Below are 19,981 nucleotides of genomic sequence, written 5' to 3' on the forward strand. Positions count from 1 at the left end.
TTCTATTTACTTTAAGTTTTTCGCATTGCTTTTCTATCCCTTTAACCGCTTTTGGGTTTTGGGCCTGTAGACCTGGCATCTAGAATTAGTCAAGCTTGAACTTTACTTGGACTAAATATAGTTTTCTATACAAACAATCGGTGTTAATTTTAATTTTCAAGCTATATGTATGTAGTTTTGACATTAAATGTAGCTACTTACCTCCATAAGTAACTAAATTTAGTTACAAAATTATAAAAAGCCTCATTTTACTTACAAGAAAGTAAAATTTAAACGAACTTTTGAGTTGTTTTATATATTATATCATATTTATTTTGTATATCATATTAATAAATTACATTTTTACAAGTAAAGGTTATTATAAATTTTGAAATATCTTAAGCCTAGTTTCCAACTTCCATCGGGGTTTACCCTCTAAAACTCCTTCCTCTATCCCCACTTGGTCGCCCCCAAATCACTTTGTTAATCCATTCCCCCATCAGATAGTATCCGAATCCAAAGCCAACGATCGCCACAAAGAAAAGGAACCGCAAGGAACCCGCCAGGGCCCCCAAGAAGGGATACACCCAGATTCCAGTCATGGCCCACAGGAAGTGGATCCACACCAAGTAGGCGGCCATGAAGGCTCCAAGCCCTGCAAAGGCCTTTCTCCTCAAGGGATACCGGTGGCGGGTGAGGCCCAGCTCCAGCAAGGCGTAGACCACCACACACGAGTGCATTGTGTGATTCAGCCACATGGGGTAAATGAGGTCCAGGATGGGCGGATAAATAGAATCCCTATCGATGGCATAGAGGGTCCAAAAGGTCACACCCACCGTGAGGGCCAGTGGTACCACAAAGCTGGCCATTACATAGTCCCGCAGTTGACGCAGCACACGGATCCTTAGAAGGTCATAGCTTAGAGCCAGGATATAGTAGCCACAGTGCACGAGTCCGGAGAGGAAGGTCATGTACTTGAACTTGCCCCCAATGGGTGGCTCCAAACGAAGCTCCACAGCCAAGGACGGCAGCTGGGCATAGCGGCAGTCGTAGTAGATGGCAAAGCCCAGGTGCAAGGCGGCGGACAGGTGCAGCAGGAATCCAGCTCTGTGCGGATTTCCAGTCCAGCTGCGTTGCTCCATTTCCGGGGGGATACTGCGAACAGCCCTTGGTGGGCCAGACTCAACCATAATCTAGGGAAAATGGGGAAATTATTGATTCGTTGCGGAGGTAAATGGGATTAGTAATGGTAATAAGAGTACCATGAAGTAGCTGTGCGGTTTTCTTGGTACTCTTATTAAAATAAATTATATAAAAACGTTTTTTTAATATTTAAATATTTAATATATATTTCTTTTTAGAAATTATGTTGTCTAAAGCTAGAAAAATCATCATACAAAGCCTCTTCCCTTTGTCCCACTTGAAGTCTTTAAACCCAAAAAAAAAACACACATAAAGACCTGGAGGTGAGGCTCGTTGAGGGGAAACAATGGCCAAGTGGCATCCAGTTTTTCTAGCTGACCCTTTTTTGAAAATCAAAACAAACTGGCGTGGAATGAAGAAATCAGCGCTAAACGTAAACAACGCAACGGACGGGCGCTTAAAAAAAAATATATATGGGGAGTGGTTAAAAGGGAGGTTTTCAGCGGAGTTCTCGGGGTTCTCTAAGAGTGAGTAACTCCGGTAGTGGGCTCAGCGAAAAAAACAACAAAAAACAACAACAAAAAAACATTAAACATTTGAAAGAAAAAAATCAAAACAACCTCCGGCAACCAGTTTGGCCGGTTTTCGACTCTTCGCTTGCAATTTTTAAGTCTTTAGTTTGGATTGTTTTTCTAGTCTGCAAGTCTATGGGAAATTCTATGTATTTTTTAGGCTCTTTAGATTAGTTTAAATAAAGAAGATTAAGCTTAAATTGAAGTATTCATAATTTTAATATTATAAACTAAATACAAGACTTTAAAAATACAAAATCTGTAAGCTTACCTAAAACTTCTATCAATATAGCTTTTGTTTTTTTATATAGTCACACCCTAAACAATACCAAATAAATTCTAATAAATTACACAACATATATACTATACAGTATATATTTTTTTTTTAAATTTAAGGACCTTTCTTTTACACAAATAAAACCCCTTTCAGTCATGCCACCCATTATCCAGCTCTATCGGCGCCGGGACTTTCCCTGCCGCAACCTCCATCACCTCCAAGCCGGTGACTTCCATGTAAACGATGAAGAGGAGGATCCCCGCCAGCGTGGCGTCCTACACACCACCAGCTGTCGGCGACATCGCGACCGTCTTCGCTCCAGTCGTCACTCCCACCTCCTTCAAGGATTCTCCACCTTTGCAGCTGTGCTGGTGGTGCTGCTCCTCCTGATCTTTCTGGGCATAGAGATGGCCAGCGATCCGATGGATGTTAAGGAAAGTTCCAGTCTGTGGAACACCGCCCTGCGATGGGTGGGTCTCGAGGGGGAGAGCATCTCCCAAGGAAAAGAAAAAGTAAGTAATTTACATTTTAAATAGCATAAATGTAGCCTTAAAATTGTTAACATATCCAGGACATTCCCGAGAGTGATTCCTGCAGCCAACAAACTCTTGACTTGCCTCACATTTTCCGTCTCATGGGCAAGCAGGTTCTCAACCAGGAGCTGGCTCTGGGTCGCATGGAAAGAGCTCTCACAGGCAATGGGCGTTTTCACTCGGTGGTTTTAATGGGACCTCCAGGCGTGGGGAAAACCCTGACGGTTAATGCTCTCAAACAGAATTTTCCCTGGCCCGCCAATGCCCACTCGTACTCCTGGAACACTGTCGTCTCCGACGAGGTGATGAAGTTCCGTCTGGTCAGGCAGTTTGCCGATGGGCTGTCCAACTGCGGCTCGAATCTGCTGATCATAGACAACCTGGCCACCTGTGACCATGGCCTGGTGCCCATCTACAACCGTTTGATCCGTGAGCGTGAGGGCGAGCTGGATCGCAATCAAAGGGTCCTGGTTATCTACGTTTTCACTCTGGAAGCGGATATGTACTGGGAGCAGTTTGAGCTGCTGCAGCAACTGGCCAGGGATACGACCATTGTGAATTTTCGGTTCTTTGGCAGGGATGATCTCAGGGATTGCCTGGCCAATGAGCTTCGAGTGGAGCAGCGGCAACTCAGCAAGGAGAAGGAGTCGGTGATCCTGGAGAAGGCCATAGAGAATACCGAGGTAATGGGTTGCAAGGGCTTGCGACTTCAGATCCTGCAACATGGAGAACATATCCAGAAACCTGTCGTCATAAGATAACTTTAGGTAACCTAAATTAACGAATAACTTTTATTGAAATTGAGAGAAAAAAGTCTGTAAAAATTAAAAGTATTTTAAACAGGATTTTGTCTTAAATCATCTGCAGACGAAGCTATTTAGCCATGCTTAAGGGCTAGCCCCCGCAATAATACATCCCTAAGTTTAATGACCAAAGGATACTTTGGTAATTGGCTCTGGCTCACGCTTAACGGTCCCTTAATTTATGCCCGGAGTGGTCCATGGCCATTAACCACTCTGCGAATACACAAACACACACGGTTCTAGTGATAAAATGTCGCGGTCTCCGGGACTTGTTTACGATTATGACACGACGCTTTATACAAAGTCGTGCGTGGAAGCTAAAATTTAAAGGGTAAAAGGTTGAGGAAATTGATAAAAAGAGAATACAAGAAAGAAAGTTATCTTCAAAAAGCCGAAGTTTGCATACCTTTCCAGTTTTCCTCTGCAAAAAATCTTATTTGAAATAAATCATAACTTGCCCAATCGTGCCTTATTTTATATTCGGAAAGCTAGTCTGAGTTTGTTTTTATAAGGTTAACAAATCTGCATACTGAATTTAATTTATATAAATTTATATGTTAATTTTTGGGAAATTTAAATCTTTAAAATATAATAACTAAGCCAAAAACTCATTAATTTCAATAAAAAAAGCATTTTTATGTTGGTTTTTATTAGGTTAACAAATCTGCATTCTTAACTCTTAATTTTAAAAAATTTAAATTTTGGCCAATTTTTGAAAATTTTAATGATGTAACCCCTTATCAAATTTTGAATTTTTGGCTCAACAAATTTTTTTTTTCTGACATGGCCAGAAAGATTCCCCTGTTGATGCTGATCAAGAATATATATGGTTTATGGGGTCGGAAACGACTTTTTCACTGAAAAAAATATATAATACCCTGCCAGGATATAAAATGACAACAAAAAGTTATAGTCAAAGCTCCAGGATAAGGGATCAGCCGGTGTCCAAGAGTATATATCTATGAATACATATATGTATAGAAAAAAACTATGTTAATTGCATATAAATATTTTATTTTATAATTAATAGATATTTTAAATTAAAGATTTTACGTTTTTTCGCAAAGTTTTCATTTTAATACCCATCTCTGATTTCTGAATAACCCCTTCCCTTGCTTATATTAAAATCAAATAAAAGTCAAATGAAAAATCATCAACCTATCTATCCCATCCAATATCCTCCTTGACAGCTCTCCTCTCATCTTAGGACAATGTTTCCCTCGAGAGGCAGCAATTAACCAAGAGACGATTGCTTTATTACCTTGAGTCCAGGGTGCCAGCATCCTTACTAGAGATGGTACCTTAAGGTACAAGCATAGCTTATAAATAAATACAAATTATTTTAGGTAACTAAATATACCTAAAGAAAGTATTAAATAAAGGTTTACAAGAAAGTAAATATTTTATGTATTATTAAACTAATTTTTATTAAATTTCCCAAGTTGAATTAAACCAGAAATATATACTTTATATTTAATCCCTACTAGTTCCTACTGGATACCTAATCAGTACCTTTATCCCTGCCATCTCTGATCCTTTCCCTTCGGTTACCTTCACCCGCAGAGTGCCAGATAGTTGCTTTTGTTAGTGCGCTTAGTAGTTTCGTGTTCATACATAAATTATGTTAATACCATCAAACGAGAGTAACTAGCCATAAAAACACCAAATAAAGCCCACTACAACGAGAGCAGTTAGTGGACACCAAACCGACGGCAGGTGAGCCGACGACAGGATTGATGGAGGAGGAGTAAGAGTAGGAGGAGGCTGTGCACGATGGGCAAACGCATCACTTTATGGGGTCGTTAAAAGGTCCAGGGACATAAAACCCATGAAGGAAATTAAGTTCCAGGCAGCGGACAAAGTGAATTTCTGATCGACACTTGAAGCTGTAAGCGTTCCAGGACTTTGTAACCAACCCGGTATCTGAGACCTGCCAGCAGCAGACTTCTAACTCCTTTTTAAAAAATGTTTAAAAATTATTTTGAGGCATTTTAAGGCAGAGAGAAATATATTTATATACAAATAAAACTTTATAATTCAAAATGTATTTATTTTTACTAAACAAGTTAAGAAATTGGGCTTTATTTAAAACTTCTCTTAAGTATATTTACACCATTAATATCCCTGTAAGAGGCAAACACATATTAAAGCTTTACTTTACTGCATTTAAATGGCTTTCCTTTCAGGACACTCGGCCCCAGCCTTCAGCCTTTTTGTTTTGATTTTTTTTCCTACTACTTCTTTTGCTCTCAACTCTTCGGCGATACCTTCATCAATCATTTCTCGCGAAAGCAAACACTGTCAGGTCCTGGGTCCCGGGTCCCGGATCCTGGATTCTATATCCTTGCTACCAATTCCCGTTAGCTTTTGCCTCGGTTCTCGGGTCTCGGGTCGCGCCTGCAGTGGATTAGGCAACGACAACGACATCGGCGACAGTCGACGTCATCCTATCCCTTCCGGGTTAACAAATGAATTTCGCGCGTTTGGCCCCCAGCGACTTGAAAAGATTTTCAGCGGACCGAAACTCAAGCGGATTGAACGGGAATGATAAAAAAACAGGAGCAAAAACAACAAAAAAATAAATAAATAAAAAGAGAAAATATAGAAATGGAACAGGGAATACCCTAAAAATGTTGCATACTTTTCAGCTGTCTGAATTTGTACAAAAGAAATATTCTGGGGTTTGTAAAGTCTTTAAAACACTTTTATCTATTTAAATTTATTATTTCTGAAATTAAATATAATAAATTTAATATATTTTAAAGCTAACTTTGTTGAATATAAAATAAAACAACCTTTAAAAAGGAGTTTCAAACCAAATACTTTCCAAAACTGAACTCAAACTTCAGTAAATCCTCATAAAAAACTCCTTAAAAACTCCTTAAAAATTTTACCCACTGAATAAACCAATATACCCCCTTCAACCCCCAATTACAGGGTATTAAAAGGAGCAAAATAAAATTTTGTGAAGAACTGCGGGTAAAGGGATAACCAATGACTTTTACCCCACGTGTGTGCCTGCCCCCTGTGTACTCCAACCCCGTTCGTCGCCGTACTCAAGTTCATTTCAGTCGACGAACTGTGAAAAACCAGCCAAGCACGAAAATAATAACAAATTCCTGCACAAAGCAATGTGAACTGAAGTAAAGTGAAATGTTTTTTTATGTAATGAGCGTAATAATCAGAGAAACATGCGAAAGGATCTCCCACGAATTCGTTGATTGATTCCGAAACCTTATTAAATCTGAACGAAAAGGTTGCCTTTCCTATCAACTCAAAGAAAAAAGAAAACCAGGAAAAAGAAAAGTTAACCAAGACAATGAAAAGGGGGTAACTCTGTTGGGATTCTAAACAATGATGGATGAGCGAAAGTACACAGATTATGTTTTCATACCATTTACTTGGCTTTTATTTTGTTTCATTTAAAGCCGAAAAATCGGGTAAAGTCTTTAAGAATTTTCCTTTATTTATGAAAAAGGTTAATCATCCCCCCTTCTCCCTGCGAGCAGCACTCATGTGCTGCTGTGCCACCGATAAATAAGAATAATGTTTGGAATTCAGCAAGAGAAGCCTCCATAATGACCATGAAAGCACAGTTTATGGTTAAATAAAGGCGCCATTTTCTAGCTACAGTGCCAGACGTTCGTATAAGGCCGGAGATTGGGGGCTCCACAGCGGGCGGCCCTTTGCCGGTTATGCAAAGTAATGCAAAATTGCGACGGCGACCAGCGTCAGTAGCGATTCAAATGCAAGTGGGTACACTTATGCACGTCACAGGCACAGTGGGTGCTAAAAGTAAGGAAATTTGTGGGAATTTTGAAGGAATTTTAAGAGAACTAAGTAGGAATTTCTTTGGAATTTTTTAGGAATTTTATGGAAATTTTAAAGAATTTGTAAGGAATTTATAAGGTATTTTAAAGATATTTTTTGAGAGTTTTGTTGAAATTTTTGGCAAACAAAAAACATTAATAATGTCGTCTAGTATATCTATGCTTTCTCAAGAAATATTATTGAATAAAATTAGTACTGTATTTGTATTTTTAACAATTATTTTTGAAGAACTCGTTTAATTTAAAACCTGTAAAAAATATAAATTTAAACTTTAAAAATAAAATAGTAATAGAAAATGTAATCTATTATTCTTCAACAAAATTTACTGTTGTATATTTCAATTTTTAAATATAAATATAATTTAAAAAACTACATTTCTAAAAATAAATATAAATTTACAACTGAAATTGCAACACTTTATATTCTATATATATTTTTTTACTATAAAACTCCCTTGTGGCCACTGTATGCTCTGTTTGCTTGGGTAAAAAGCACGGGTATGTGTATTTTTTTTATTGGCCCAGCTTGATAACGCATATTTTTGGCTTATTTTGCAGCTTACTGCTGTGGCAGCAGCTTTTGGCCAACTACGAAGTGTGTGGTCCTTTTGCAGAAACACCCTGTACAAAGAAATAAAATTTAACTTTTACTTAACAAATAATCATAACGCAAAATACTAAGAAATAAATTATAAATATTATTTTAAAATTAAATTTAAATGATTGTTAATAATAAAATTCTTCTATATATTTTCTTAATATTTCCTATAATATTTTCTTTTTAAGTATCTTAAAAAAACACTCTTTCTTCTATAATAAATAATAATTTCATATATATTTCCCTCCAGGGTATTTAACATTCGATCTCACCCTCTGATTGACTCTTTGCACAATCATTTTTTGTCGCTGCGGTTGCCCTGGCTGCCCCGTCTCGTCTGCCGATAATCACGCTATTGCCCCATCAGCCGGAAATGGGCGCGCCGCCATCTTGTGTCTGCATGTGTGCTAGTGTATATGTGTGAGTGTGAGTGTGAGCCCGGCGAAATATGCGTGCAAGTGGCATAAAGTGGCAGCCAGGCGGCGGTGCGGACGCGGGGCTGCCAATCTGCTGCCAAGTGCACAGCGTATATTGGATTTGCCAATCATAAACTGAAGCCAACTGCATAATCTATGCACCAATGCAGTGGCAAACATACACACACAGAGAGAGAGAGGAGGCGGAAAACCAAAGGGGGAGGTTTGAAAATTGGATTGAATAATTTTCAAAAATTGTTGAAGCTAAGGCGGAGCTGGAAAAGAATTTTCATTGGCGGATAACTTTGCTGAGGTCTGAAGAGTCCCTTTACTGTTATGGCATAACCCTGGGTTTCTGTTTACTAAAGTTTTTTAATGGCCTTAAAAATTATTAAATATGTGTTGAAATTATAGAAAATATACAGACATTTTTAAAGCAATTCAAATACTAGCAAAAAAGGGAGGAAATTTAAAAGCAAATTTCTTGAAAACATTCTGGCAGCGAATTTTTATTCTTGTCTAAAAAAAATCATAAAGTATTCCGTTATTTTTTAAGAAATAATATACTTAGCACAAACTAGTCATATTTTAAAATTCCTTGCTTAAAATAATACCTTTAAATATACATATAATCTAGATTATAAAGCTTAACTTCCTGCTGTGAATGCTCATTCTTGCCCATCTCCGGTCGCATTGCCTGTCTGCTATTCTGTCACTATTTTCCCGCGAAATAATAACAATAACTATACCCCTATATCCCCTTTCTATATCTGCTTAACAGCCAATGCAGTTAAAAAACAAAAGCAAATGTTTTTACCAAATTGCCAGGGCCATTGTCATGACTGTTATTATTTTCGTAGCTGCTATCGTTTGTTTTTATCTAAATTCACTTTCAGAGGGTAATATAATTATGATAATATTTGTATAATATTTCAAATGTATTTATAATAATATTTGAGATTTATAGCCAATCAGAAAATATTTAAAATTAGTTTAAATTAACCTTCCTTTAGCTAAATACTTATTTATTTCCATTTATTTAATTTTAATTTGTAAAAAAGAGTATCTCTGACTTGTCTGTTTCTTTTCTCTTTATAGAAACTCTTGTTAGTGGTTCTTTTTTTTTTTTTTGTTTTTTTGCCAAGGACATTGCCAAAAACAATTCCCACTGAATTTTTACAGCCGAAATAATTTTTAATTTACATAAATGCCGGTCGCTATTCACCATGTAAATGTGTGCTGTGTCTGTGGGGTTTGCTCTTTGCTTCTTTTTTTTTGTTTGCCAGGCTGCATTCGACTCCTCCGGAAGGCAGTTGGAAGCGTCTCCGGCTCGATCTTTCCGCCTCTCGATGCAGGAATGCGGGAGAAACACTGCAGAACACTGGGAGGTTTCTTTAGACCTTAAATATATTTTTAAGAAATATTTTACGAAGGCTGCATGTGATTTATAGTTATAATAAAAATATAAAAATATTGCATAATATTTTAAACCTTCCTTAAATATTTTTTTCAAGTGCATTCGAACTCCTTTCTCGTTGGCAACTTGCACACTTGCCAAGCATAATTCTTGCTTCATAATCGTGTGCCGGCGACACACAGCAGTTCGAATGGAAAAAAGTTCAAGTTGTGGATGTGTTTATGAGGGAGTTGCCACAACCAGATGCAGCCAGAAGTAAAGTTTTTTATAGGGTAGCATTTGGTGGGACATTTATCGATTTGCTCATGCCTTCCTCCTTCCTGCTCCTCTTCGTGGGTAATCTCTGCTGCTTTGCACCGAAAATTATCTTCATCGCTCATACGCCGCGTGGCCAAAGGGAAATGCATGAAAATTGTCACTTATATTCGTGGTAATTGTTGTTGCTGCCCTGTCCAGGCAGGGTCTGCCTGTTGTCCAAAATGATAAATGACCGGACCGGGCAGAACTTCTACATAAATGTATATCTATTAGCATTTATCTTGGTCTCTCGGACCCGGACAAGTTTCGCCTGACTCAAGAATTAATCATGTGGCAATTATGCTGTGGCAACAGTTCTTCCTTTGGCAGCCATTTAAGCACACACAAAATATATAGTATATATATATATGTATCTTTGTATCTTTGGCCATTTCCTCTGAGGGTTATCTCTCTAGAATTACCTACCCTTGTGTCTGTGAGAACTAAATCATTTGAAGGAAATTATGCCGTGTCTTTGAAAACGAAATTCTGTCTTGTCTTTCAAAGCAAAATTAACAAAGATAGCTTTGCCTTTAGCTACGAAAAACTAGTCACGGTTCCCTTTGAAATCATAAATTTTTTGGATGTTTAAATTAAGAAATCCCTAAAAAAGAAATCTCCAAATATGTCTAGCATTAAGAATGGCCAGTTTTATGTGCTCATTTCGTCGAGCAACAAATCCAGAAAGCTGCTGAGAGTTTTCCAAACCTTGACCACGAATCGTATTTTAGCTGCTGGTGGGTTTTAACTTCTTAATAATTATCAAAAAAAATCTTAAATAATCTTTATTCCAGCGGAAGAGTTTGGTATCTTTGGCAGATACTTGGTCAGTGCTGAGGATAATGTCATCATAGCCGATGCCCTGGCCCTCCAGCATTTTATACAGCAAGGACACACCATTATGGTGGTCGATACACTGGAAGATCATATGGTCAGGTTCATTAAGCTGGAGGAAATCGGTGAAAGTGAGACCGATGAGGAGGTGGCCATGCCTCTGGAAACCAAAGAGGAGCAGTTGCTGCACCTTAAACATATCTCGACGCAGCTGGGCGATGTCGAGAGCTCCCTCAATGAGTTTATCCATCACTTTGGTCCTGCTAGGGATAAGATGAAGCTATTCCAATCATCCAGCTAAATTTTATATATATTTGTTTTCCAAAAGAATATATTTTTAAATAATTTTAAAACAAAAAACTAGGCAAGAACTTGCTCTTCCTGCGTGACTATGGAAGCCTCGTCTGCCTCTCGAAACTCAAAGGGTCTGAACAGATACTTCTTGCAGTGACGTTCCGGATCGTCTTCATCCTCACTATCCGAGGACACCAGATCCGCTTCCACCATGTGGACTCTCAGCTTCACCGAGTCCACCTTCATGCTGCCCAGGCAATCGAAACCCACATGGGCCAGCTTATAACTAGCCACGGCATTGGCAAAGTCCACGGCATCGATCACTTGCCTCTGACGCACAAAATTGGCATAGATGAAGCCGGCGGTGAAGCAGTCACTGTCCCCCACCCGATCCACAATCTTCTTGGGCTTGTGGGCGGGCACCTCCGAGTAGTTGCCATCGCTGGTCATGCAACCAGCCCCGAGATTGCTCCAGGGTACTATAAAGCAAGGTCTCCTGATTTTGATGTCCCTGGGCATCCTCAAAAGGTCATTCATGCCCTCGCAGGCCTCTCGCGCTGAGTTCCAGCCCTGCTGCTCGGCTACATACTTGGAGAGGAAAACAAAGTCGCACATTGCTATGAGATCCTTAATCTGGTTGAAGGAATTGTAGATCTGCAGGGAGATCACCACCCGATCCTCTTCAAGGCGTCCATTGTTGTGATCAAGAACCAGGCGGATCATCTCGCAGGTTTCCACAGGAGAGCGAGCCTCGAAGTTCACCCAGCCGTAGAGATCGAGGTCCAGCTTCCGGAAATCCTCAGCCGTGACATAAGGAAAGGGCTTGTCACAGTAAACCGTAGTGCAGCGGCGTGTAAATCTCTCCTGGATGATGGTGGAGAAGGGAGGACTCTCGTCCGTAAAGGAGCAGTGGCTAATGTCAATGCCCCTTTGCTCTAGATCGTCTAGGATAATGCGGTACATGGGATTGCGGGTGAGCACGCCAAAAAGCTCCACATTGGCTCCCAGGAGACGCAGGATGGTGCTCACATTGGAGGAGCGACCACTGCGCCTTATAATGCCATCCTGAGTGCGGGCATAAGTGCTCTGAAAGTCTACCTTTTCCATGGTGGTCACATAGTCCACCTCCGTGCAGCCCACACAGAGCACGGCCTTCATAACGCTAAGAGCACACCATTTGGACATTTTTGTTGAAGTATTCCGATTTTTTCTTATTTTTATTTAAACTTTTAAAAGCTTGTCATAATTTTGTTTCGATTTCCAAATAAATTCTGACACTCCAGAGACAGTTATTAGGTTTTTGGGAAATTTATAAATTAAATTCTAAAATATTTAAACAAAATTAAAGCTACTCTTATGGCTGGTCATGGCAACAGGCTGAGCTGGGCTGTCGGCAAAAAGCGTGTTCTCTGCACAGGCAGCACCACCATTGACTATGTCTCCACTGTAAAAAATTTCCCGGAAGAGGGCATACACGAGAAAGCCATTGCTGGGTATTATCTGCGTGGAGGCAATGCCTCCAACAACTGCACTGTGCTCCGGAATTTTGGGGTCAACGTGGAGTTCTTTGGCATGCTCAGCAGCCAGCTGATATTTCAGATTCTCATAGAAGACATGAAGGCCCGTGGGATTATTTTGGACAATTGCCCCACCTGCGATGAGGCCCCACCCTTTGCCTCTGTGATCCTCACCAAGTCACTGAAGGCCCGAACTTTGGTGAGTTGCAATCGTGGCTTTCCCTATGTCAGCATCGAGGATTTTCGTAAGCTGGAACTGGGTCAGTACGGTTGGATTCACATGAGGGCCTTGCACTTTGACACCACCATGGCGATGCTCAAGGACATAGCAGCCTACAATGCCAGCAGGCAGGAGGGGGAGGATAAGATCATGGTTTCCCTAGAGTTTGATTTGCGTTTGGATGAGATGTTCCCCATGCTTGACTACTGCGACTATGCCTTCTTCTCCAAGCAGCTGGCCTCGGATAATGGCTGGACTTCCCTGGAGAATGCCTGCTCCCAGCTGAACGAGCGCCTGCATATGCGTTGGGGCCTTAACCTAAAGCGTCCACTTGTGATTGTCTTGTGGGGGGATCAGGGTGCTGGGATCATGGATCTTGATGGAAACTATACGCATGCGCCAGCCTACAAGCCGAGGAAGATTGTGGATTTACTGGGAGCGGGCGATACCTTTGTGGGTGCCTTTATCTATGCCAAGTACATCCGGGAGAGATCTGAAAGGGTTTGCGTTGATTTTGGCAATCGAATGGCCAGCTACAAGATCACCAGGAATGGCTATGATCATATCACAAATATATTATATCCTCCGGGTTGGTAAATAAAATAAAATTGTAAAAGGTTTGTAAATGAAATAAAATTCATGTGAAAGAAAGGACGTTGGTCAATGAAAATAATTACCCCAAAGAGGCAGATTTACCCGAGAAAATCGGTAATAAATTATGGTATATAAAATGTCCTTTTCAATGTCCTTTTTCGATGCCCTGGCAAAACGCTGAGACCGCTGAAAAAGGGGTTTTAAATGTATTTCATTTGTTTTTTGGTACCTTTTTTGTGGGCTGCTGCCTCCCTCCTGACAATTTGAAATATAGCCAGATTATTTAAATAAATGGCTTCAACTCCTGGCCAGGTGACTGGGCCATCCAATAAATTAGATCTCTTGGCCAAAACCAATAGCAGATTATACGCTTGGAGATTATGGAAATGGAAATGCCTTTCAAAGCAATTTCATAATTAAAATAAAAACGAAAAAAATAAATCCTGTGCTTTGAAGCGAATTTGAATCAATAAAGGGAACCTTGATTTTTACAAATTTCTTATCAGAAATTCATAAATATTCAAATGAAAATCCTCGCACCACTTCAAATAGAATTGTGTATAAAATTTATACATCAAATCTTTTGGCCAAGTGGTCAAAAGCAGGCCGTCAACTTCAACTTTTGCCGCTTGATTGAAACTCATTTATCATCATAAATTAGATGAGAAGAGGGGGAAGGGAGGGTGGGCGTATCAAGGGGAAGAAGAAATTCATCATACTCGTGGTACACCCTTCGCCAGCGGGGTCTGTAATCTGGCTCAGATTGAAAATTAATGAGGTCATCAGGTTCTGCATAGCCAAATAGCTACGCGTCTTTTTTGGCTTTTCTTTCTAACAAAAAAATGTTCCCTGTTCCCTGTTTTACTGTCACTTTTTCGCCTTTTTTTTATAGCTATTTATAAAATTACTTTGCTGGATTGGCAGCAGGGGAAGGCAAGAGCAGGAGGGCTTACAATTATCCCACCCTAAAGTCAAGGCCCAACCCCCCTAGGCATTTTCCTTCCCTTGCTGCTAGGAAGTTTTTCCTTAGCCTGTTATCTTGACACACACAGGGCTTGAGAGGCCTTAAGTCTAAATAGTTATTTTAAATGGAATTAAGTTTTATTTTAAAATATATTTAGGGGTATTGAAAATATTATTAGGTGTTAGAAGGTATTAACAATATTATCAAATAGGAAAGATACTTTGAAAATCTCAAAAAGTATTAAAGTTTTTTTAAAATATTTTTTAAGCCACTTTTAAATGTCTTAAAACATTAAAACCCTGAGAAATTATCTTTAAAAACATTAAATATTTTATATTAAATATATAAAATATAGTTCTTCAATATAAACAACATTAACTAATAACCAAAAATCCTTTTTAAATTCTCCTAAAAATATATTTAAAAACTACAGACTTTTTATTCACAAATATTTCAAATAAATCTTGTTTAAATAAACTCAAAATAAAACCATCCTGTCCCAAGTACGTGCCTTCTTCCTTCTTCCCGCCTTCCAGGATTAATTTATGCATAAAGCTTTGATTGTATTGGAACCATCAGACCATCGGGCCATCTTCCAGGCCCGTTGTGCAGCTTCCGGTTTATTGGGCAATTACGCAAGCAGGACTCTGATTATGCTGCAGCCCCCGCCATTGTTTTGACATTTAATCAAAACACAAAGCCAGAGGACTCGCCGCTTTTTCACCACATCCTAGAGAGCCCAGTCAATGTCCTCCTGGTGCTTTGATAAGCTCGACTGGACACTTTGGTAATTGAGTGACTCTGGCCAAATGGTTCAATGTCCGCTTAAAGCCAAGTCTAGAGCTCAGTTTACTATAGATTTGTTTAAAGAAAATAACATTTTTTCTTTTTTCAAATCTATTTTAGTTAAAATACAAATTTATTTATGATTATCCATAATCAGAAGAAGTTAAGAACTCTCTAGAAAATGCTTTCATTTCCTCTCAAAAAAGACACCAGACAGCCACTAAGAAAATAAGTAGAAAAATAAGAAATACAAATAAAATACAAAACCGACCACATCCTTCGATTATGTCAAACAAAAAGGGCAGCAATTTGGTTTTAAAGGGCGACCTTGGGGGTAGGGAGCTGGATATGGTTATATGGCTCTGGTATTGTCGGTACTTCAATTTACTTGCCACATTTCCGCCAAAGTCTTGCCCAACTTTTCTCATTTCGGTTTTGGTCATTGTCCTTGTTGTTGTTGTTGTACTTTATTTCTATTTCAATTGCTACAACAACAAAAAAATAAGAAAGAAACTGACTTCCGTTTCCGTTGGCGTGGCTTGAAAAGTCTTGCAGCGTATTTTCTGATTTGTGACAAGTTTCTGGACTGCACTTTGCTTTGAGATAATGTAAATAATAATAGAAAATATAATTATAATATTATATACATTAATGTGAAGTATAAAAGTTATTTATTAGCTTAAAAATAATTATAAATATTTGTAGATATTGAAAATTCCTCTTTTAGGGCACTCAAACCTTAATAAAACTTTATTTTCCTCTCACAAAAACCAACTTTTGTTTTGGCTTTCAGTAAGCTAGATCCTTTTTACGAAAACTTAAACTTAAACCTAAACTTAAGCGAATCAAAAGTTCCCTGGGCGGTCAGAAAGTCAACAAGATATCAAGTCCTAATTTGCATACGTTAACCAAGCGAAACTTTGACTCTGCTCCCCCCCCTATTGACTGACTGACTAACTGAGACTCCTTTGTACCCCCTGCTCCCCCTATTGACTGACTGACTGACTGATTCATTTGCTTGTGTGGTGGCTTTGGGCCAACGCTGCGTATGCGTAATTAAAGCCCCCGGGCCTTTGCCTTTGCCTTTGCCCAACTTCCTGCAAAAGAACCTTTGCCGCATTCTTTGCTTCTAGACTTTTGTTCATTAAAAAAAGGACCCAAGATCCGTTTAAAGTTTGTAACTAAATTGAAATTGTCCTGGTTTTTGGGGTTATTTGCTTATTTGATTAGTGAAAATGTAATTTGTTTCGTAGGAAAAAGGTTGATTTATATATCAAAAATTTATATTGATTCCCAAGAAATCTTCCACTAAAACTAACCTTAGCTAATGATATTATTCAACTGCAACCTAGGGAAACTGTCCTTATTGGATTATCTTTAATAGGACCCCTCTGACACAACCCTCATTTCGCTGCTATATACACATTTGCCAGATAATGATGAGCCCGGTTACGTTTACCTGGGATGTTATGGCAGACAATTGCATGCTATTGACATTTCAATTGTCTCATTATTGCCCTGGACGAGGACATGGTACCCATGGACAACCCTCATTTAAATTACAAAAAAATAAAAAAGGATAAAAGACGAAAAGACGAAACACACGCATGCAATGAAAGCAAAAAATTTGCATAATAATAGCAATTGCACACGCTTCAGGTATTAAAGACTCTACCAACCAATTTCCCACAAAGAATATACATATAAAAAAATGTAAATAGTAGAAAAAGTAGAAAAGCAAAATGTAAAGAATCCAATTTTCACTTAATTTTGAACGACGCTAGAGTTGCTTTCTTGGAATTTTCCCTAAGGTCGATCCCCTCCTAAGGGGCCATGACAACCGTTTTCACTGCTGTCCCTTCTTTATTTTATTTCTTGAAAATACAAAAATGCACGAAAATAGTCGAAAGCCCTGCCAGCAATTTCATTTCGTTTGTTATTTTGTTTCAAAGTATCAATTTGTGTATCATTAAAATAATTTGATTTCCACTCGAGAAGCGACCCTTCCCCTATATGCGGGCTGCGTTAAGGGTTTCTCTGACTTTGACTCCGTCCTAATTGTGTCCGGAGGAGATTCCTTCTTTCCGGTTTCTCATGACAACATGACCTGGAGCCCTAATTAGGCCCATTCCAGGGCACAAAAAAAGGGAATCTAATATGGCAACTTGAGTGAGTGGCCTCAAACACACACATATTATTTTTGGCTCTCTCTTGAGAGGGGGTTTCCCTTAAGCTTATTATGTTGGTATTTGCATTTTAAAATGTAAATAAGATGGGTGAAATCGGGAGACAATAAAATGACAGGTTTTCTGAGGGGTTTTATAGAAATTTTAATATTTTTTTAAGGGTTTTAAAAAGGGGAAGGAAGGTCTAGTAAGGACTTAAAATATTTATATATATTATATCATTTATTATTTTATAATATTACTTAATTTTAAAGTTCAAAGTACATAAAAAACACCTTTAAAATCAAAATTCCCTCTAAGTTATTTAAAATCCAAAAATAACACCTTTTCTATTCCCTGGAATTGATTGCTGACACACGCTAACCGAACAATCAGTTACAGTTTAGGCAAAAACACAACAATTGCAACTGTGACGACGCATCCTTCGGCGAATAAGGATCAGGACGAATCAACAAAGCAGCAGCAGCAGCAGCAGCCTGCCTCTGCCTTCCTCTCGCCGCAGGCAGGGAGACGGAAGGAAATGCAACTGTGCCTGTGCCTGCGGCAGCTGTCGGGCTGGCAGGATAACAGGCTAGCGGGATATATGGGATAGCGGAATGACAGGATGTTTACAGACGCTGCCTGGCAATGTGGCCGCAAATAACTTGTCAGCATTGAGGCATTCATTAAGGCAATCAACCACTCAATATGAATGGGAACCGATGCCGGAACGGAACGGGACACCCTTCAGGCGGAGAACGTACATGCACTCCATGTACTCCCGGGCTGAGAGGACGACAGGCGGAAAGAATTTTCAGCCGTTGCAGCACTGGAAATAATTTGTGGGTTTATCTGAGATATATTTAAAAATAATGTCTACCCAAAACTCAAGAAAATACATAAAATTTCAACTTAAATCAAACTATTTCCAGCTTTCTTTATTACTTCTTTCGAACGGAATTTATTTATTTAATTTACTTTTTATTTTAGGCTTGATTTCTTTCAGTGTACAGCTGCATTTGGTGGCAATTGTGCATGCATACAAAGACGCCGCGCTGTCCCAATGATGCCCTGCATGTGGCACATGCCAGCGACCATTGATGATATCCATATGATTTAGGAGCCGCTTCTTGCCATGATGCAGCCGTCGTGGTAGCGCCGAACTATTGCCACCCGCGGACCCAAAAATCCACCACCCGCTCTGGTTCCGGCATCCTATATCCTGCATCCTTTATTCCTCCAAACTACGCCGCACATCTGCGACTGCAATATGCATACATAAATTGAGTCACTTGGACAATGATTTGGTTTTTCGGAAATGGAAAAGTCTGTCACAGAAGGGAGAGTCTGGCCGAGAGGGATATATATCTAGGAGGATTTAAAAAGGGCTTTAATAAAAGATAAATAACTAAGAAAATGTTAATGAAACTAGAAAAATGTTACTAAGATATTATAATATACCCTTTAAAAGTCTGTCCTAACAGTCTAGCTCCCTCTTGACTCCCAGGACTCTCCTATTTTGTTGATTTGCAATCACTCGAGTGGATGTTATAAACTAAGCAGATCATATAAACGCGCTCCAGTGGCTCATGGGAGGTTTTATGTGTCACACTATATATCTATACTATATATTCAAGCTCATTACATTCACTTTCAAGTCGAAACTATTATGGCGCACACATGGCGGACAGACGGACAAACAAATGGTAAAGTTGGGCGGGTAAACAAGTTGTCTTATGGCAAGCGGGGTTATACACATTCAGTATCAAAACTCAAACAAAACATAAAGAATAAAATTATGCACACTTGACGACAAAAATCAACATCATAGCGAAGAGACAGTGTACGTATATTACATTGGTTTCGGTTTTAGGGGGTGTAGAGGGAGGACTAGTGATGGGCAAAATGGCTAGAAATAAATACTATAAAATAGATAGAAATATAATATATAATATAAAATATATAGAAATGTAATATATATTTAATATTATTCTTTTACATTTAGTTCTTTAATTATATAAGTAGATTATATATGTAGTATATATTATCTTTCTAACAAATATCCTCCTTTGGAGAGCTCTTAAAATTCTCAACTCTGAATTCTGAGACAAGCTTTAACCTAGCAAATGCCAGATTCTAATTATATCTAGCTTTTTTTTCTGTCACCACTGAAACGGAAAGGAGAGTAGCAACGACATATTGACACTCAGCTGACAACTCGTCAAGGCGACGACCAGCGGAACATGGCTTGACACTGGGAACAGAGAGACAGCAAACCGCGACCGCAACCGCGATGTCTTGGCTAAATGACAGAATGACTGACTGAACTGAGTGAATGATGGCGCGACGTATGTCTCAATGTGACCACCAATATCAACATGAGCTTATTAACACCACACAGAACATTTCGGTAGGTATATTAAAATGGATTACACTAGAAGCCCAGGCCCAACCCAAACAGAATCAAAAATAAGAACCATATTCCGCACCCAAAAATACAGAACCATCTTGAGGAGGCAGACCAGTGACGTGACAGCAGCCCATTCACTGGCGACAATTTGGCCATTTGGATTATGTGGTGCGTGGGAAATTACTACCAAGTAAAGGTTGCTTACAAGAAACTAGAGTAGAAGTTTTAAGGGTTTTTCTTAAATTTAAAAAAATATAAAAAATAAAATACAAATACTACTAGTTTTTATAAGATATACAAAGATGCTGCCTCTTCTGCTTGATTCTTACAGA

At 38.9% G+C, this 19,981-nt stretch overlaps 5 protein-coding genes across 6 annotated transcripts; 3 read left to right on the forward strand and 2 right to left on the reverse strand.

Moving 5' to 3' along the window:
- Positions 1 to 279: 279 nt before the first annotated feature.
- LOC108073884 (androgen-induced gene 1 protein) lies at positions 280 to 1,152 on the reverse strand. Its single transcript, XM_017165669.3, has one exon. The coding sequence runs from the start codon at positions 1,119 to 1,121 to the stop codon at positions 408 to 410; it is 714 nt and encodes a 237-aa protein (XP_017021158.1). The 5' UTR covers positions 1,122 to 1,152; the 3' UTR covers positions 280 to 407.
- A 271-nt stretch (positions 1,153 to 1,423) lies between these two features.
- On the forward strand, positions 1,424 to 3,349 carry LOC108073876 (uncharacterized). Of its 2 annotated transcripts, XM_070285575.1 has the most exons (3): positions 1,424 to 1,649; positions 2,125 to 2,483; positions 2,543 to 3,349. In XM_070285575.1, the coding sequence occupies exons 1-3, from the start codon at positions 1,469 to 1,471 to the stop codon at positions 3,263 to 3,265; spliced, it is 1,263 nt and encodes a 420-aa protein (XP_070141676.1). In that variant the 5' UTR covers positions 1,424 to 1,468; the 3' UTR covers positions 3,266 to 3,349. The 2 variants fall into 2 exon arrangements, with proteins under 2 accessions (XP_070141676.1, XP_017021151.1); XM_017165662.3 differs by lacking the exon at positions 1,424 to 1,649 and having other exon boundaries at positions 2,003 to 2,483.
- A 7,022-nt stretch (positions 3,350 to 10,371) lies between these two features.
- Positions 10,372 to 11,016, forward strand: LOC108073844 (uncharacterized). The gene is made up of 2 exons (XM_017165625.3): positions 10,372 to 10,602; positions 10,660 to 11,016. The coding sequence occupies exons 1-2, from the start codon at positions 10,491 to 10,493 to the stop codon at positions 10,998 to 11,000; spliced, it is 453 nt and encodes a 150-aa protein (XP_017021114.1). The 5' UTR covers positions 10,372 to 10,490; the 3' UTR covers positions 11,001 to 11,016.
- A 34-nt stretch (positions 11,017 to 11,050) lies between these two features.
- Positions 11,051 to 12,178, reverse strand: LOC108073843 (ketohexokinase). The gene has a single exon (XM_017165624.3). The coding sequence runs from the start codon at positions 12,176 to 12,178 to the stop codon at positions 11,060 to 11,062; it is 1,119 nt and encodes a 372-aa protein (XP_017021113.1). The 3' UTR covers positions 11,051 to 11,059.
- A 171-nt stretch (positions 12,179 to 12,349) lies between these two features.
- On the forward strand, positions 12,350 to 13,382 carry LOC108073842 (ketohexokinase). Its single transcript, XM_017165623.3, has one exon. It carries the CDS (start codon positions 12,350 to 12,352, stop codon positions 13,325 to 13,327), a length of 978 nt encoding a protein of 325 aa, XP_017021112.1. The 3' UTR covers positions 13,328 to 13,382.
- The last annotated feature ends 6,599 nt before the right edge of the window (positions 13,383 to 19,981 follow it).

Source organism: Drosophila kikkawai, chromosome 3L (assembly GCF_030179895.1).
Source record: "Drosophila kikkawai strain 14028-0561.14 chromosome 3L, DkikHiC1v2, whole genome shotgun sequence".
NCBI lineage: Eukaryota > Metazoa > Arthropoda > Insecta > Diptera > Drosophilidae > Drosophila > Drosophila kikkawai.

What these genes read in the sequence shown, in the direction of transcription:
- LOC108073842 (XM_017165623.3), top strand. Translation starts at nt 12,350, where the DNA reads ATGGCTGGTCATGGCAACAGGCTGAGCTGGGCTGTCGGCAAAAAGCGT.
- LOC108073844 (XM_017165625.3), top strand. Translation starts at nt 10,491, where the DNA reads ATGTCTAGCATTAAGAATGGCCAGTTTTATGTGCTCATTTCGTCGAGC. An exon ending in GAATCGTATTTTAGCTGCTG is followed by an intron (nt 10,603 to 10,659) that starts GTGGGTTTTAAC and finishes TCTTTATTCCAG; the next exon opens with CGGAAGAGTTTGGTATCTTT.
- LOC108073876 (XM_070285575.1), top strand. Translation starts at nt 1,469, where the DNA reads ATGGCCAAGTGGCATCCAGTTTTTCTAGCTGACCCTTTTTTGAAAATC. An exon ending in GTTCTCGGGGTTCTCTAAGA is followed by an intron (nt 1,650 to 2,124) that starts GTGAGTAACTCC and finishes AACCCCTTTCAG; the next exon opens with TCATGCCACCCATTATCCAG. An exon ending in TCTCCCAAGGAAAAGAAAAA is followed by an intron (nt 2,484 to 2,542) that starts GTAAGTAATTTA and finishes TAACATATCCAG; the next exon opens with GACATTCCCGAGAGTGATTC.
- LOC108073843 (XM_017165624.3), bottom strand. Translation starts at nt 12,178, where the DNA reads ATGTCCAAATGGTGTGCTCTTAGCGTTATGAAGGCCGTGCTCTGTGTG.
- LOC108073884 (XM_017165669.3), bottom strand. Translation starts at nt 1,121, where the DNA reads ATGGAGCAACGCAGCTGGACTGGAAATCCGCACAGAGCTGGATTCCTG.